Raw genomic sequence first — 14,233 nt, forward strand, 5'->3', positions numbered from 1 at the left:
TATCCACCTCCTTTTACCACTAGAAGATTAGTACGTTATGTGCTTTGGCCACTGGTGGCAATATACTCTGCATCATACAAAACCAGAAAACCTGAATGTAACCATTTATTTGTCTAGCACATACCTTACATTCTGTCACTAATAGTACAGTTAACACTAATCATAGAGCATAAAACGTGCCTATATGTTACCATTTTGACATCATACTGTGGCTTTTGATACGTTATTAGCGTAACATTTCAACCTACCATCAGCCTACTATGGATTTAGGACACTAAATACCCCTCTCATTCCCCAATTTGTTAGAAAACTCTTATTAAAAGTTAAAAAACAGGTAAATGAGCAATAGAAAGTGGTGGTCTTCTTTATGGAAGTCCCTTTGCATAAGTTTTGCACTCTTAGCACCCCAGCATGTATAACAGGCGTTCATAGCAATGGCACACACTTTGTTTAATGAATGAAGCTGCGCATGCACAGAGACCCAGTACTGTCAAACTATCATAAAGATGCCTACGGGTGGGGAACGGGGCAACATGTATCACTGATGCAGTTAACCCTATGTTTCCCTGCATTAAAATTATAGTGAGCGGGGTTTACCAATGCACCCATTTTTGCAACAGTATATACATGGCAATTGGTGAATAGAGTTATCCTTCAAAGTCCAGATAGATGGGTGAATAGCAATAGAGCAGCCATTAGCAATCGAGCATTGTGTGTGCTGGATCAGTGTGCTATGGTGATGCTGCTGCTGCTGGTGAAAGTGGGCGGGGACATAAGGGAGAAGGGAGGAGGAAAGAAGAGATCTATATTGAGGGATTGGTGCTGCCGGCTCCAGTAGCTGTGCTGGCTGAGGATTTTCTTCCCCCCACCCCCTCTGTCTCTTCTTTGCATGTCTGTGTGTCCAAGGGGAGGAAGAAAGAAAGAAAAGAGGGAGGGGAGGAAGGAGAGGGAGCGAGAGAGAGACAGCCTGATTCTGTGTGCTTAGAGCTGCCACCTCAACATGGTGTAACCCTCCTTCCTGCAGTGAGTCAACACAAGGCACAGAGGTGGGAAGAGCAATAAAAGGAAAAAAGGGGGTAACGAGGAGCAGCAGCACCCCCCCTCCAGCGGCAGACAACTCCCTCCAGCCCCCCCAAATGAGGAGTTTGAGAGCAGCCAGGAGATCGTGAAGGAAGATAGGAGCTTGCCCTGCTGTTGTCTGGATCCGGGGAGGGAGAGGGGTCTGGCCGGACTACTAAGGAGAAGAGGAAGGGGCGACCATGGCCAACGATTCGCCTGCAAAAAGTCTGGTGGACATAGATCTCTCCTCTCTGAGGGTGAGTATCCTTGTCTCTCGCTGCCGGGTGGAAGTGTGGAGAGCGCCGGGCACACTAGCAGGGTGTGGGCTGCCTGCATCTGTTTATTTATTATTTGCAGCTAGCCATTTGCTCTTGTGCAGTTTTGCCTGAGATTGGATCCAGAGCAGCAGCTGCTGCAGCCCCCCCACCCATATGATGGAGGCAGGGCTGGGCCCCTTCTATAGTCCAGGAGGCCAGTGGGGGGCAGCTTTCTTCTTTTTTTTTTCCTTCCCCTTTGCCTTAAATAATATATAATGTATATTTGTATGGCACATGGAATCTTTAGTGTAGGATATCAGCAAGGGGCTATTGTGTGTGCTTAAGTCATGATCATGTAAGAGTTAAACTGGCTTCCTTTGTTTGCATGTATTGGCATGTGCCTCAAGTGGAGAAATATTAGGGAGCAACAGCTGAATGCACCCCCTCCCCCATGTCTGCTCTATGGGCTGGCAGTGTTCTTCTATCCATGGATCTATATGTCATATATGTTCTGTCCTTTGTTTTCTTTGTAGGATCCTGCAGGGATCTTTGAACTGGTGGAAGTGGTGGGCAATGGCACTTATGGACAAGTCTATAAGGTGTGTACCAAGAATGTGCTTATTTGGCCATATTGCTAAAAATCTGTGGATTGAACTCAATTCTGTAGCTCCTCATTAACATGTGTCTGTTGGGCTTGTGTAGTTTTGTCTAAAACATCTTGTTCTGGTGTACCTTGGCTGTTACTCAGAAACTTCTGCTTGGGGCCAAATTCTACCCGAGAACCTTGATGTTTTATGTTTTGTCTCTAACACTTGACACAGATACTTTTTTTTTTTTTCTTTTCAACACCTGTGGAAGGTTCTGCCGTAGAGCGGACAAACTATATGTTAATACTTATTGATTTATATAGCGCCATCATATTCCGTGGCAGTGCTCATGTGTGATAGGCGCACGGCGTGACTGATGCAGAGCCCCTGTACCTTAACAATGCAGATTACTTGATTTATTAAGGCGACTGTCATTTGTAGGGCATGTTTTCTGTGGCCCACTGTTTCTACTTATAGAGGGGGCATTGTCCTAGGATGTCAATGAAGTATTAAAGGACCCTTTCTAGGTTGACCTTTTAAACCACTGACTTTGGTATTGAGAAGGCCTGCATCATATCTTCTTGGCCTCTTGTACATCCTTTTGATGGTTGGGGGAGGTGAAAGAGAAAACTGCCTAATTACAGTAAATGAAAGAAACATCTCCTGGGGTTGTATGTGACTGCTATGAGTTGCTTGTACAGATGTGACTAATAGACAGTGATCAGCCCTAATGATAAGATGTAATCTCCTATCTCTAGGAGGCATGAGAACATCCTCGCATGCATTTGGAACTTCTTCTTATGTCTGAGAAACCTCTTGGATTATACAATGTGTTGTCTAAAGTTAACCGAGTAAACCCCCAGCTGTTAATTCATACTGTTTTGTATGAGATTCATTCATTCGTTTTCTTGGGGAAGAAACACTGTATCACTAGCCACCAATTAAAGATGTGATTTTCATACAGGACACTTTGAAATATATTGGAATAATTGTATTTCGTAAAGGATACCTTTTTGATCCCTTTGTTTTTGTGTAACACACTCATTTTCATGATTTTTGCCTGAAGTATTGATTCAGTGATGTCATCGCTGGCTCTGTTGCTTTAAAAAAAAAAAAAAAAAAAAAAAAAGCCTTGTCTACATATCTCAGAAGGCCTACCATGGGCACGGTTCTTACAGCAGATGATATCACTACACGAGTCTTTTCTTTGTTTCCCGTTTGTTTTGTAAATTAACAAATTATTCCGGTTCTGTAATCTTTTTTTTTTTCTTTCTTTCTTTCTTTCTTGCGCAAGCTTCTCCAGACATAATTAATCATTTAAGTGAATTCCCAGGTCATGGGTGGAAAAGGCCAGGACACTGACCTGAGATTCTGCTTCTTTATTTAGTTGCATAGAAAGCAAACCCAGGTCACACGTTCTTTAAATATCACACCAACAGAAAGGGTAATTTAACGTTCCTTCAAACAATGGATATAACAAATTAGTTTTATTTGATGTTAACCCCTTGTGTGTCACGGTTTTGAGAATTCAGGTGGCAGTTCAGAGGGTCAATAGTTGTTTATGTTGGCTTGTCAAATACACAAATAGCTTTTGTGTTTATGAGATGAGAAATTGAAACAATTTTTGTGTAAATATTTGTAGCTCCTTTTTAATGCAAAAAACGTATCCTAGAAGCATTAAAAATGTCTGAGAAACAAACCTTTTCAGTATTCTTTATTTTTTTTTCTCCAGTTCCTCCCTAAACATTTTTTTGTCTTTCTGGAAGTGTGATGTTGCTAAGCAAAGACAGATTTTTTTTAAAAAAATGCAGGCTGCTATAGCAACCAGAAACTTTTTTTTTTTTCTTGAGCAGCCGGTTAGAAATTAGAAAAACCTCTAATTTGAATAGTTATGTACAAAGTCGTCGTGGTTCATGCCTTGTCTTTCTGCTTGCATGTGTCAAGCCTAACTGCACCCCCCCCATGCATATTCTGCAAGCTCGCACATCCCTGTTTATTAGGATGGAAAGTTGGCATCTGGTAAACATGCCTCTTGGGAAATTATTTTGTTTTACTATATGACTGTAGTTGCAGGTTTTGTTAAAATTTTATGTAGACTAAGTAAAATGTTAGCGTTCCGGGAAGAGTTGAATAGCAGATTTGTTTTGGTGGTCGATGCATAATATACCATTGGCAGACAAATGGTTAATCATGTCAAAGCTTCTTTTTCTAATTATAAGACAGTTTTTTAACCAATATTGCAGTAATTGTTTTTTGTTTTTTTTTTTAAATTATATATTTTTTTTTTAGATCACCTAAACTGTTTGTTTTGGCATGTCAGGGCATGTTCATAATAGTAGATTTCCTTTTCATAGAAATATTGTTCTTCCAAACAAAACAAGGAAGCAGTAGTTAATGTTTGCAGTCTACGTTACACCTGATCTACAATCCGTGGACTCGTTAGTGTTTTCAACGTTAAAGTGACACTAACATTTTTAGCCAGTTTGCACCTGGAACACTTTCTCTGCAGTCTTGTTAGACAAACATGTTCTCCATCATTATCTTAACCAAGTCCAAATTAAAACATTCTCTTAACTGAGTAACTTTTTGAAAGATGCAGTATCTTCTGCCACTTTCTTATTCGTGATTGAGATAAGAGAGCGGCCATCTTGATTTACTAGTAGGCCTTGTGTGAGGCATTGCTTGTGGTAACTTTGTAAAGTTGATGGCAGGTGAGAACCCTTTGGCCCATCTAGTCTACCCATTTTTCCTGATGTAGAGTCAAAGACCTTAATCAGTCTGTGGTCATCTTTTTAGATTCGCGATAGCTTTATGCCAATCCCAGGCATTCCCTCACCTTATTAGCCTCTATCACGTCTGTTTATTTACCACCCTCTCTGTAAAGTAAAACATCCTTATATTTACATTACATTTCCCATATTTTACCGTTCAGTCCACTTAATAAAACTATCTAATGTTTATGGATTAAAATAAACAATATATATGCATAAGAATTGTTAAGTGTGGAAGCAGCCTTCTTAACTTCGTCAGATCATAAGAACAGGATCATGCATCTCCGTTGTGTGTGTGGGTTTTTTCTCACCTGTTAAGAAGCCAACGGTACTTCAGGATCGGAAGTTGCTCTCCTAGTCCTGCCACAGGTTTTGTTTTCCTTGACGTACACTAGTCCCTTACTTTAAAAACGTACATCATTAACTTTTTCAGAGGTTAACAGCCTGTCTTAAGTACATAATTGCTGCGAGATCAGATTCGTCTTTTCATCTCGATGCATACATCTTACTGACCACTATTCTGACTGGTTCGGGCAAACAGATGTCAAATAGCCGTTCAAGTTTAAAGCCAATGAAGTAATGTTCACCGAGGCACATCATATTTAATTTATAATGGGCTATGATGCAAAACAAGCACAGCATGGGCTATGTCTGTTGTCCATGCTCTGTGGTAAATCTCTGATTCTACGAGGACACACAATATAGACCCACACAATATATTTCTGCATCTAAAGTAAATGGCTGAGCTACGTTTTCTTCAGCAAAGGAGAAAAAAAAACATTCCCTGTGCTTTTCTTCTTGCGACAGATTGCTTGCTGTCTTGCTTTTCTTTTTGTTGCTGAAATAAATATGTATTAGTTGGGTTGGGCCACCTTGTGCATGCTGAACATATAACACACATACACACACGCTCGCACATACACACGCTCGCATCCCGGCATTCGCGAAGACTTCTGGCTTTCCAGGAAGCTCAAGAGGAAGTAGAGTTACAGACGGTGGTTTATCTCTAAACTATAGGGATAACTATTGTGCAGCCGTTTACTTTATAACAAACAAAAATCAGGCAACGTGCCCTTTTTTTAACCCTTTGAATGCGAGCGGAATACTCTGAAAGTCTTAAGAATGTTCACTCGAAATTCTGTGTGGATATCCATAGCTTGGTCCTGGTATTGTTGAGAGAATGCAGGTGGCAGATTTATTTCTACATATTCTACTAATTATAATACTTATTATGATACGCACCCAACCTTCCAATATCTGAAAATGATATTAATATAGTTAATTGTTTTACGTTAAAATAGTGACGCTTGCCTTACCGATCATGTTCAAATAAAAACCAGAGGACTTTATGTTTAGATGATCGCCACATGGAGGTTGTGTCGCTTTTGTAATATTTGCCATGTGTTTTCCGGACTAGAAAATTCAGGGGGATGTATTAAAAATGGCTCACTTTTAGTTGCCGTGGCTAGACGACTTTAGACTAGCCTCAGACTGGCTCCGTTTATGTGCCTTTCCAATGATTTGGAGTGACTGATATATATTGATTAGACGTATTCATGCAGCAATTTAGTTCATTGTCATTATACAGGGTGTGAAATTAAGATGTCTGCTTTTATTACATGCTGTCACTGCCACCTACTATGCTCTCCGTGACTGTGGTGACATGTCGTTTTTCATTGCATGCATGAAGCTACTAGAGACAGTCAAGTGCTGCCCTTTCACAACGTTTTAGTGACAAACGCACCTAGTCAAACGACTTGATTTCAGAAATATAAACTTTTTTTATGGCTATTTTGAATTGTTAGGTCATGTGGTCTCAGCTTATCTGTGCTTAGTCCTTATTTGCCTTTCCCTTGGGAACCCAAATATTCAGTTTTTTTCTTTCTTTAAAGATATTAAAACAAAGGGTAGTCTGAATACCTATTGCAAAACTACCCGCTGCCCCTTACCGATTTACAGATAGTGTGTTGAAATTTGGTTGTAAATTACATTTTATTTTAAAACATTGATCTATTATTGTAAGATGACATTGGTTTTATTTTGGGTAAATATTAAGAGATTTTTTTATTATTTTTTTTATTTTCTGGGCTTAAGATTTATGATAAATGGATTTAATAGATCCACATTTTGCTGCAGAGAAATCTTCAAGTCTTCTGGACAATCTTTATACGAGCTTTAAAATACAATATCGGAACATAAATATTGTAATTAGAATTGGTACAGGGTCTACTTTTGCAAAAAAACTTTTGTATGTGTAAATATAATGTCCATAAATATATATAATGTTAATTTTTTTTTAATGTATATACATTTTTATTCCTTCTAAAATCGGCATTGACACTGTCAAACAACTGAAAATAATTCAGTTTGACTCATTTGCCGAATCAATACTATATTTTGGGATATTACACTAACAGTGAGAAAATAACCCTTTTTGAAACCTTTTATTTTTTATATATTTTTTAGATATTTTATATTTTATAATGCTGAATAGTGAGACATTAGATTGAACATCATAGAAATTAATGTTTAGATGTTGCCTATCCTGTGTGTTCACGTTAAACTTACCTTACAATAATGACATTACAAAATACTTTAGTGATTAAGGTATATCGGGCCGTTATCAGAGAACTAAACTCCTTGAAGATCTGGTTATCCTCGCGAACTGATCCAAAAATAGCAGAGATGACATTGATCCTGACCTTGAGACACGTTGTTGCAATACTGTATGAAAGCGAGATAAACCATGGCCACGTTTTAGAAAATATTTAAAACAGGTTTTTAGAATATTAAACGGCACAAATTAAAAGATACGATGTCATGGCTTGTTGACTATTAACCGGTTATTATAATACCTGAAGGGACACCTTGTATGTTTATTGTAAAAGGGATGTTCCAACCATTATATGGACTTCTCATGTTGAACTGGGAAGTGTTTTCAACTAAACCAGGTCAGTTAAGGGTGTAGCGTGGTCCACTATTAATAAAAGTGGATTATGTCAGAGTACCCCATGTATAAGTAAAAAGCGCAACGTTGGCATCCAAGAACTGTTGCGTGGGAATAGTGTCATTTCCTAATGTCCCGTGACTGACTTGAAGTATCACAGATTGTTTGATTCTGATAAGTGATGCCCATCTGCCTACATCTTAAACAACTGTTAACATGCAGAAAAATGCCTTGACATCACGAGAAAAAATAGTCGTCTTCTTCCATAGGCTGCGATCTAAAATAGTTTCTCTTCTTCATAGCTACAGTGGATGGATTTGGAAGGAACGGGGTGTTTTGTGTGTGTGTGAAGATCTCGTTGCTCTCGTTTACATTGTCACCTTCCGAGGTGTCATTTAAGAAGCAGTTTATTTTTGTCTCTGTATCTGGGTGTAGCCAAGGAAAAAATACAGAATTGTGCTATGATACTGATGGAGCTATCAAGAGCGCCGCTGACTAATGAACCACCAATTAAGATTTTGGCCTCCTTTTTGATTCCATCCTTCCATTTTATCGTTTCATTTTTGTCACCACGTCGTTCAATCATAATATAACACAGATTTACAGTGTCGACATTGGACATATTAAGCGAGCAGACTTCATACTATTAATATCTTCATTTAAATAATTTATCTGATGTGTGTTAAAGGGGAACTTCTACAGCTTTTAGAAATACTATCATTTTTATGTTTTCAGTTATATTTGGTGATATGACTAAATTAGGTTAAATTTTATTTTTACATAAAATATATTGCTGTATACAGTAGCGTGGTTTAGCAACGACACACAATCTTGATTTTTATCTTATTTCCTTCCGATAAACCCCCTTTATTCGCAGACCTAGAGGCTGCCGTTGTTGTCAGTCGTTATGTTTTGGGTGACCTTACCTTCACCACATATAACTCACTGAGATAATACTTCATGCAAATCCATTCCTCCATAGGCAATCCATTCCTCCATAGACCTGCATTACTCATGAAGTCCAGCTAGGTGATTAAGACTTAGCCATTCAACTGTTTACCACAGGTAATGTTATAAGGAATGAAGGAAGTTTATTGGAACAATTACCGTATATATTAAAGCCCACTTTCTTCAGTGTGTTATGGCATCACTGTATACAAAATACTAATTCCTAGAAAACTATATTTTGCTGTTCTCCATAACATTCGACCGTCTTCCACATACACGCCACCTGTTCCTTGGATTTGCTTACTTTATTGAGTGTGGACGTCTGTACCTTCTGTCTACATTCTAAAGATGCAACGTAATGGTTATGATTAACCTCATTGCATAGTACAGTAGGAATCTGGCGGTATGTAAATAAAAGGTAATAATAATTAAATTCCTAGATGCATTGTTACATGTGATAATAAAATAACTGGTAAAAAGTGAATCTGTCCTGACAAGAGTTAAATATTATTGTGTGTGTGTGTATATATATACCGTATTGGCTCGGATATAGGCCGCCCCCGTATATAGGCCGCACCCTAAAAGTTTGGTGCTTTTTTAAAGAAAAAGTTTTTTTTCTTTAAAAAAGCACCAAAAAAACATGCTGCCACTGTCCTCCCCCCCGAGATATGCTGCCACTGTCCTCCCTCCCCGCGATACGCTGCCACTGTCCTCCCTCCCCGCGATACGCTGCCGCTGCCCTCCCTCCCCGCGATCCGCTGCCCTCCCTCCCCGAGATCCGCTGCCCTCCCTCCCCGAGATCCGCTGCCCTCCCTCCCCGAGATCCGCTGCCCTCCCTCCCCGCGATACGCTGTCCTCCCTCCCCGCGATACGCTGCCGCTGTCCTCCCTCCCCGCGATACGCTGCCGCTGTCCTCCTCTGCCCCCCTCCTCGACTTACCGGAGCAGACTCCCGGGTGTCTTCAGGGCCGGCGAGGGACATCTACGCAATACGCGTATGCAACTTCCGGTACCGTTACCGGAAGTTGCATTTGCGTATTGCGTAAATGTCTCCCGCCGGCCCCGCAAGACACCCGGGAGTCTGCTCCGGTAAGTCGGGGGTGGGCAGAGGTAAAACGCTTAGATAACCTCCCGTGCTGGCACCCCCCCCCCGTGGGAAGTGCTGGCAGGGGAGGCTGTCTGAGCGTATCGGGGAGAAGGATGCAGGTCCCCTGCACCGCTGCGGGGGATCTGTATCTTAACCCCGCTGCCTGCCCGGCGCCCGGGACTGCATGTCCCGGGCGTCGGGCGCTAGACCCCGAATATAGGCCGCACCCCCACTTTAAAAACTTAAAGTGGGGGAAAAAAGTGCGGCCTATATTCGAGCCAATACGGTATATATATTTATTTGTTTTACATGCGAAAGCCACAGCAGTTGCCATTTAGTTTAAAGGTTTAAATAGTTGGTTTGTATTAAACGTTGGAAAATGAACATACAGCGGCAGGGGTAATGAAACAGCTTTATGCGTTTTTATCACGCTTCATGAAGCATAGTCACTGATGCTTATCAAAACATGGTATGATGATTTAGTAAATTTGTGGAGTTTTTGCCAGGGAAATGAACAGTAACATCGTAGAACAGCTCAGATGGGCTAAAGGTGCTTGTTTCCTTGTGGCATAAGCATTTTAGGTGTATCTCTCACATATTTGTCTGTTTGGTCATTTAAATACCTCTCAACTGGAATCCTAGGAATGAAACGTGATACTTACATGGGCGTTATAAACCGCGAATGAGAGCCCAGTAAGAGTGAAGGTTTTTTTTTTTCTTTTTGGACTGCTTTGAAACTAAATTTAGTCTTAGCCGCTGATTTTGAAATATTCAGGCTAAAGCATTAGGAAGGGTGTGTGTATATAATTCCCTTCTCACCCCTATGGTATGTCTTCCTCAACCTTGGATCCCAGAGGCCTGGGTGTTTGAGGGTTATGAGCAGTATCTTAGTTGCTCCTAGCACTGCACTCTTCTAGATAGTGTTCTGATGTTCCTATGTTCCTGTCATTAAGCCACTCTCCCAGTTTAGGAGTCACAGTCCCGAGTGCTCCTATGACCACTGGGACCCCTTTGGCCTTCCTTCTCCACATATTCTCTAGTTCTTCTATGAGGCCTTGATACTTCTACAGCTTTTCATTCTCCTTCTTCCTGATGTCGCTATCACCACACATCACCCGCTGTCCTCTGCTCCTTGTCTACTACCACAATGTCAGGTTGATGTTCCAGTACCTGCTTGTCTGTTTGGATCTGGAAGTCCCGCTGGATCTTAGCCCTGTTATTCTTCAAAACCTATGGAATCTCCCATAACATGGGAGGTTTTAGCCCATACTCATACCTGGGAACTCAGGGTGAAGCACCAGTTCTCTTGGTCAACACCCGAATCCTCTGACCCGCCCATTTTCCCTTTAAATGGGGGTGTTACCCACCGACGTCAGCAGGCAGTCCTGGCTACATCCCGTAAGGGAACGCTCCAAGTAGCTCCTGGAGTGAACAAGTTCCCAGGTATGCCCATACTGTGTGTGTATATATATATATATGTATATATGTATATGTATATATGTGTATTACTTGATTTTGCAGCAGCAACAACAACAAAAAACTCCTTTCTCCTGCTTATGTCATTCCTCTTCTTTATAGATTCTTGACTGTGTTTAACAAGCTACAAAGACTTTAAAATACAAAAAATGGTTTACGGTTTAATAGGGGAGGGTAACGTCACTATGGAAAAAAACCTGTGCTATTTAATTTGCTTTGCTAACCAAATCTGTAATTCCGTTATTACGAAATGGTACGTAATAATATAGCCTTATTGCACTTTCTGTGACTCAAAGATCACACAGTAAACTGGGTCGATGTGGCCACGCTTTGCTTGTCTGGGCTAGTTAGGTGTTGAGTAACAAGAAAGGAAATGGGAAAGGTAAGGCTGTAAGATTGGTCCCGTTTCATGTTGGCACTGGTTGCCCAGTCAGATGTTCCGAACCCTTAATTGCCTGTTGTCTGACATGTTAATGTGACCCGAGGCAAACACAGTTGTGAAGCCGTTTACATTGTGTCATTTCAACAAATACATGACGTGTGTTATACCTTTTGCATATTTAATGTAGTTTAACACCATAGTATCAACAACCTGTGACACATAAGTTACAGGTAGCTTTATTAAACTATGCTAAGAGTTCTGAAGTTCAGCTGAACACTTGAGAAAAACTCACTGAAGACTTTAAAGCAAAACAAAAATGACAAAAAAAAATAAATTAAATACTGCGCTTGGAAATAGGAATTCAATATTTATTGGGTAGAAGTAATTGTGGAAGAGCGGTTAATGTGCGCTAATAAAAGCAAAGCTTTGGAACCGAGTTTTTCCTTGTTAGTGTTGACGCTGACGTTCTAGCCCTTTGTCAGCTGCTGGAATTTGGATATTATTTTTGGAACAGACTTGCTTCACCGATGACCTAACATGACATTTTATTCAACTAGATTGAATTTTGGTGGAACATTTACATCCCAAAGATTTTATTTGATGCTCTTTGGAAACATGACTGGTGGGCAGATATTTCCCAGTACTGCCTCTTCAGTGGTAGATGGTGTCCAGAAGTGAAATAAAATATGGGCATCAAAACGAACTACCCCTTTCAACAAGAGGAAAATTTAACCAGAGCTCTGAAGCCGTTAAATGTGCCAAGCATTGTTTCTCAGTGAAATGTTTTGGGTTCGGGAATTATTTATTGATGTGATATTATATTTAGATACAATTTTTGTTTTTACAGTTGACCGTGGTACCAAGTCAACTTGGTGTATATATAAATTCTGATATAGTGAATTCAAGCTGAACCAATTCTTTCTGTAATCGATCAATTGATTTAAGAGTACCTCTGATGTGAGCAGAATAGGTGACTCAATTTCCTTGCTAGGAAAAAGAAGAAACTACTTGTGGCCTCAACTGCATGTATGTATAACACACACACACACACACACACACACACACACACACACACACACACACACACACACTGAAATAAAATGCTGTAGCTAGTACAATGCTTGTATTTCTTTTTCTACCATATTGAAGGTAAACCAAGTACCTCGCGTTTTGTTCATTCTCTGGTATTCGTTAAAATATGTCTTGTATCCAACTCGGCGAGGTCTTTCATCACCTTGTATTTGGTTGATGTTATCTTGGAAGTGAATTTCTGGGAAAACTACTGCCAGTTTGCCAGCAGTGAAACCAGAGATATACCAACATCTGTGGATTTTTTTTTTAGTTTTGAGCTACTACTTGGTTGCTAAAAAGCAAGTTTAACCCTCCCCCCCAACCTTAATGCATTTCATACTGGCCTATGGGGATATTACAACAGGATATATACAAACACTACTAAATCATACATTCCTACCAGATCTCTTAGAAAGGACCCTCGCTGTCTTGTCAGCAGAGCCCGGAAAAGTGATCATGGGTCTGAAGATTTGTACGCCGTTGGGAGAACTGGCGACTCTTAACTTTTAATGTTAAATTACTTTTAATCACTGTTTAGTATTCTAGTATCTGTAAATCCATGGCCATTAACCATACCTCCTAGCCATAGCCTCTGTAACAAGTACCCATTTTCCACCATCTAAAATGTTGGAAGGTATGATAAAATGATGCTGCTTTCTATGAAGTTCTTTGTTTTATCTAAAGGCTGATTTATTCTGGAAAAAATGCATTTCTAAAGCTTCAGGTTAGTTTATATAAAGATCAGGTACTGTTTCACTATTTTTCTTGCAACTTTCCTGACCTGTCATCGAGCATCCTGCGCAAATTACAATTTATTCTTAAGGTTTGCTTTATATTACACATTATTAATGTGGTCACATTATATTTTATCTTTGGAAAAAAAAAATTGGACCTTGGTTATAAGTATAGTAATTAATACACCTTTAATATAATATACTGTAAAGCATGTCAAGGATCACTGGCTCCTAGGGCTTGGCAAACCTTTGACTGTATAGCAAGCCGGTGGCTATTTACATCGGCCAGCTGTAGAAAGTATGCTGTGTTTTGTAGGAATTATGTGGACTACATCAACAAGTGGTGTGAAAGCACAGACACTGTGACATTGAGCACATTGAGGTGGTTCTGCTGAGTGTGGTCAGCTGCACCTTGGGTGGTTGATGGCATTCCCAATGATGGGTTTTGCAATTTTTTTTCTACAATTTCTGGTGTTTTGTTTTAAGATTAATTGGTTTGAAGTAGAGTTATAAATGGTGCCCCTCAAAACGAACGCTCAAGCACTGCGCAATGTGTTGTAATGTGACTCTCAGCTATAAGCTAAACAAATTAGACTTACAGAGGCAAAACAAGGCAAAGAACATGCAGCTGTTTTTCTTTTTTTTGTGCCACAAGATTGACAAAAACAGGTTTTCTGCATCTTGGTTAACTTCCAAACTCTGTTGGTATGAATGTTTTTCTATTTTTTTTATTTTTTTTTTTAGCCGCACACAGTCTTTTGACCCCGGGGCCAGACACCTGTGTGATCCTCTCTCTCTTGTTTTTGAAGGTCTGACAGTTTCAACGGATCAGAATGTCTAAATTTGAGTTGCTTGGGATAGATTGTTTGTGTTAAGTTTCTAATGTTCTCTGGATTTGTGACAAAACAAGACTTT

General features: G+C 40.0%; 1 protein-coding gene across 4 annotated transcripts in view; it reads left to right on the forward strand.

Moving 5' to 3' along the window:
* Positions 1-857: 857 nt before the first annotated feature.
* Positions 858-14,233, forward strand: part of MAP4K4 (mitogen-activated protein kinase kinase kinase kinase 4) — a 77,981-nt gene continuing 64,605 nt past the window's right edge. For 2 of the 4 annotated variants that reach the window (XM_053455112.1, XM_053455113.1), the window contains exons 1-2: positions 859-1,316; positions 1,850-1,915. In XM_053455112.1, the coding sequence (XP_053311087.1) occupies positions 1,260-1,316; positions 1,850-1,915 (123 nt within the window). In that variant the 5' untranslated portion in view covers positions 859-1,259. Of the gene's footprint in view, positions 1,317-1,849; positions 1,916-14,233 lie in introns of all 4 variants that reach the window. The other 2 variants (XM_053455111.1, XM_053455114.1) reach the window with 2 other exon arrangements.

The sequence above is a fragment of the Spea bombifrons genome, chromosome 2, assembly GCF_027358695.1.
Source record: "Spea bombifrons isolate aSpeBom1 chromosome 2, aSpeBom1.2.pri, whole genome shotgun sequence".
Classification (NCBI taxonomy): domain Eukaryota; kingdom Metazoa; phylum Chordata; class Amphibia; order Anura; family Pelobatidae; genus Spea; species Spea bombifrons.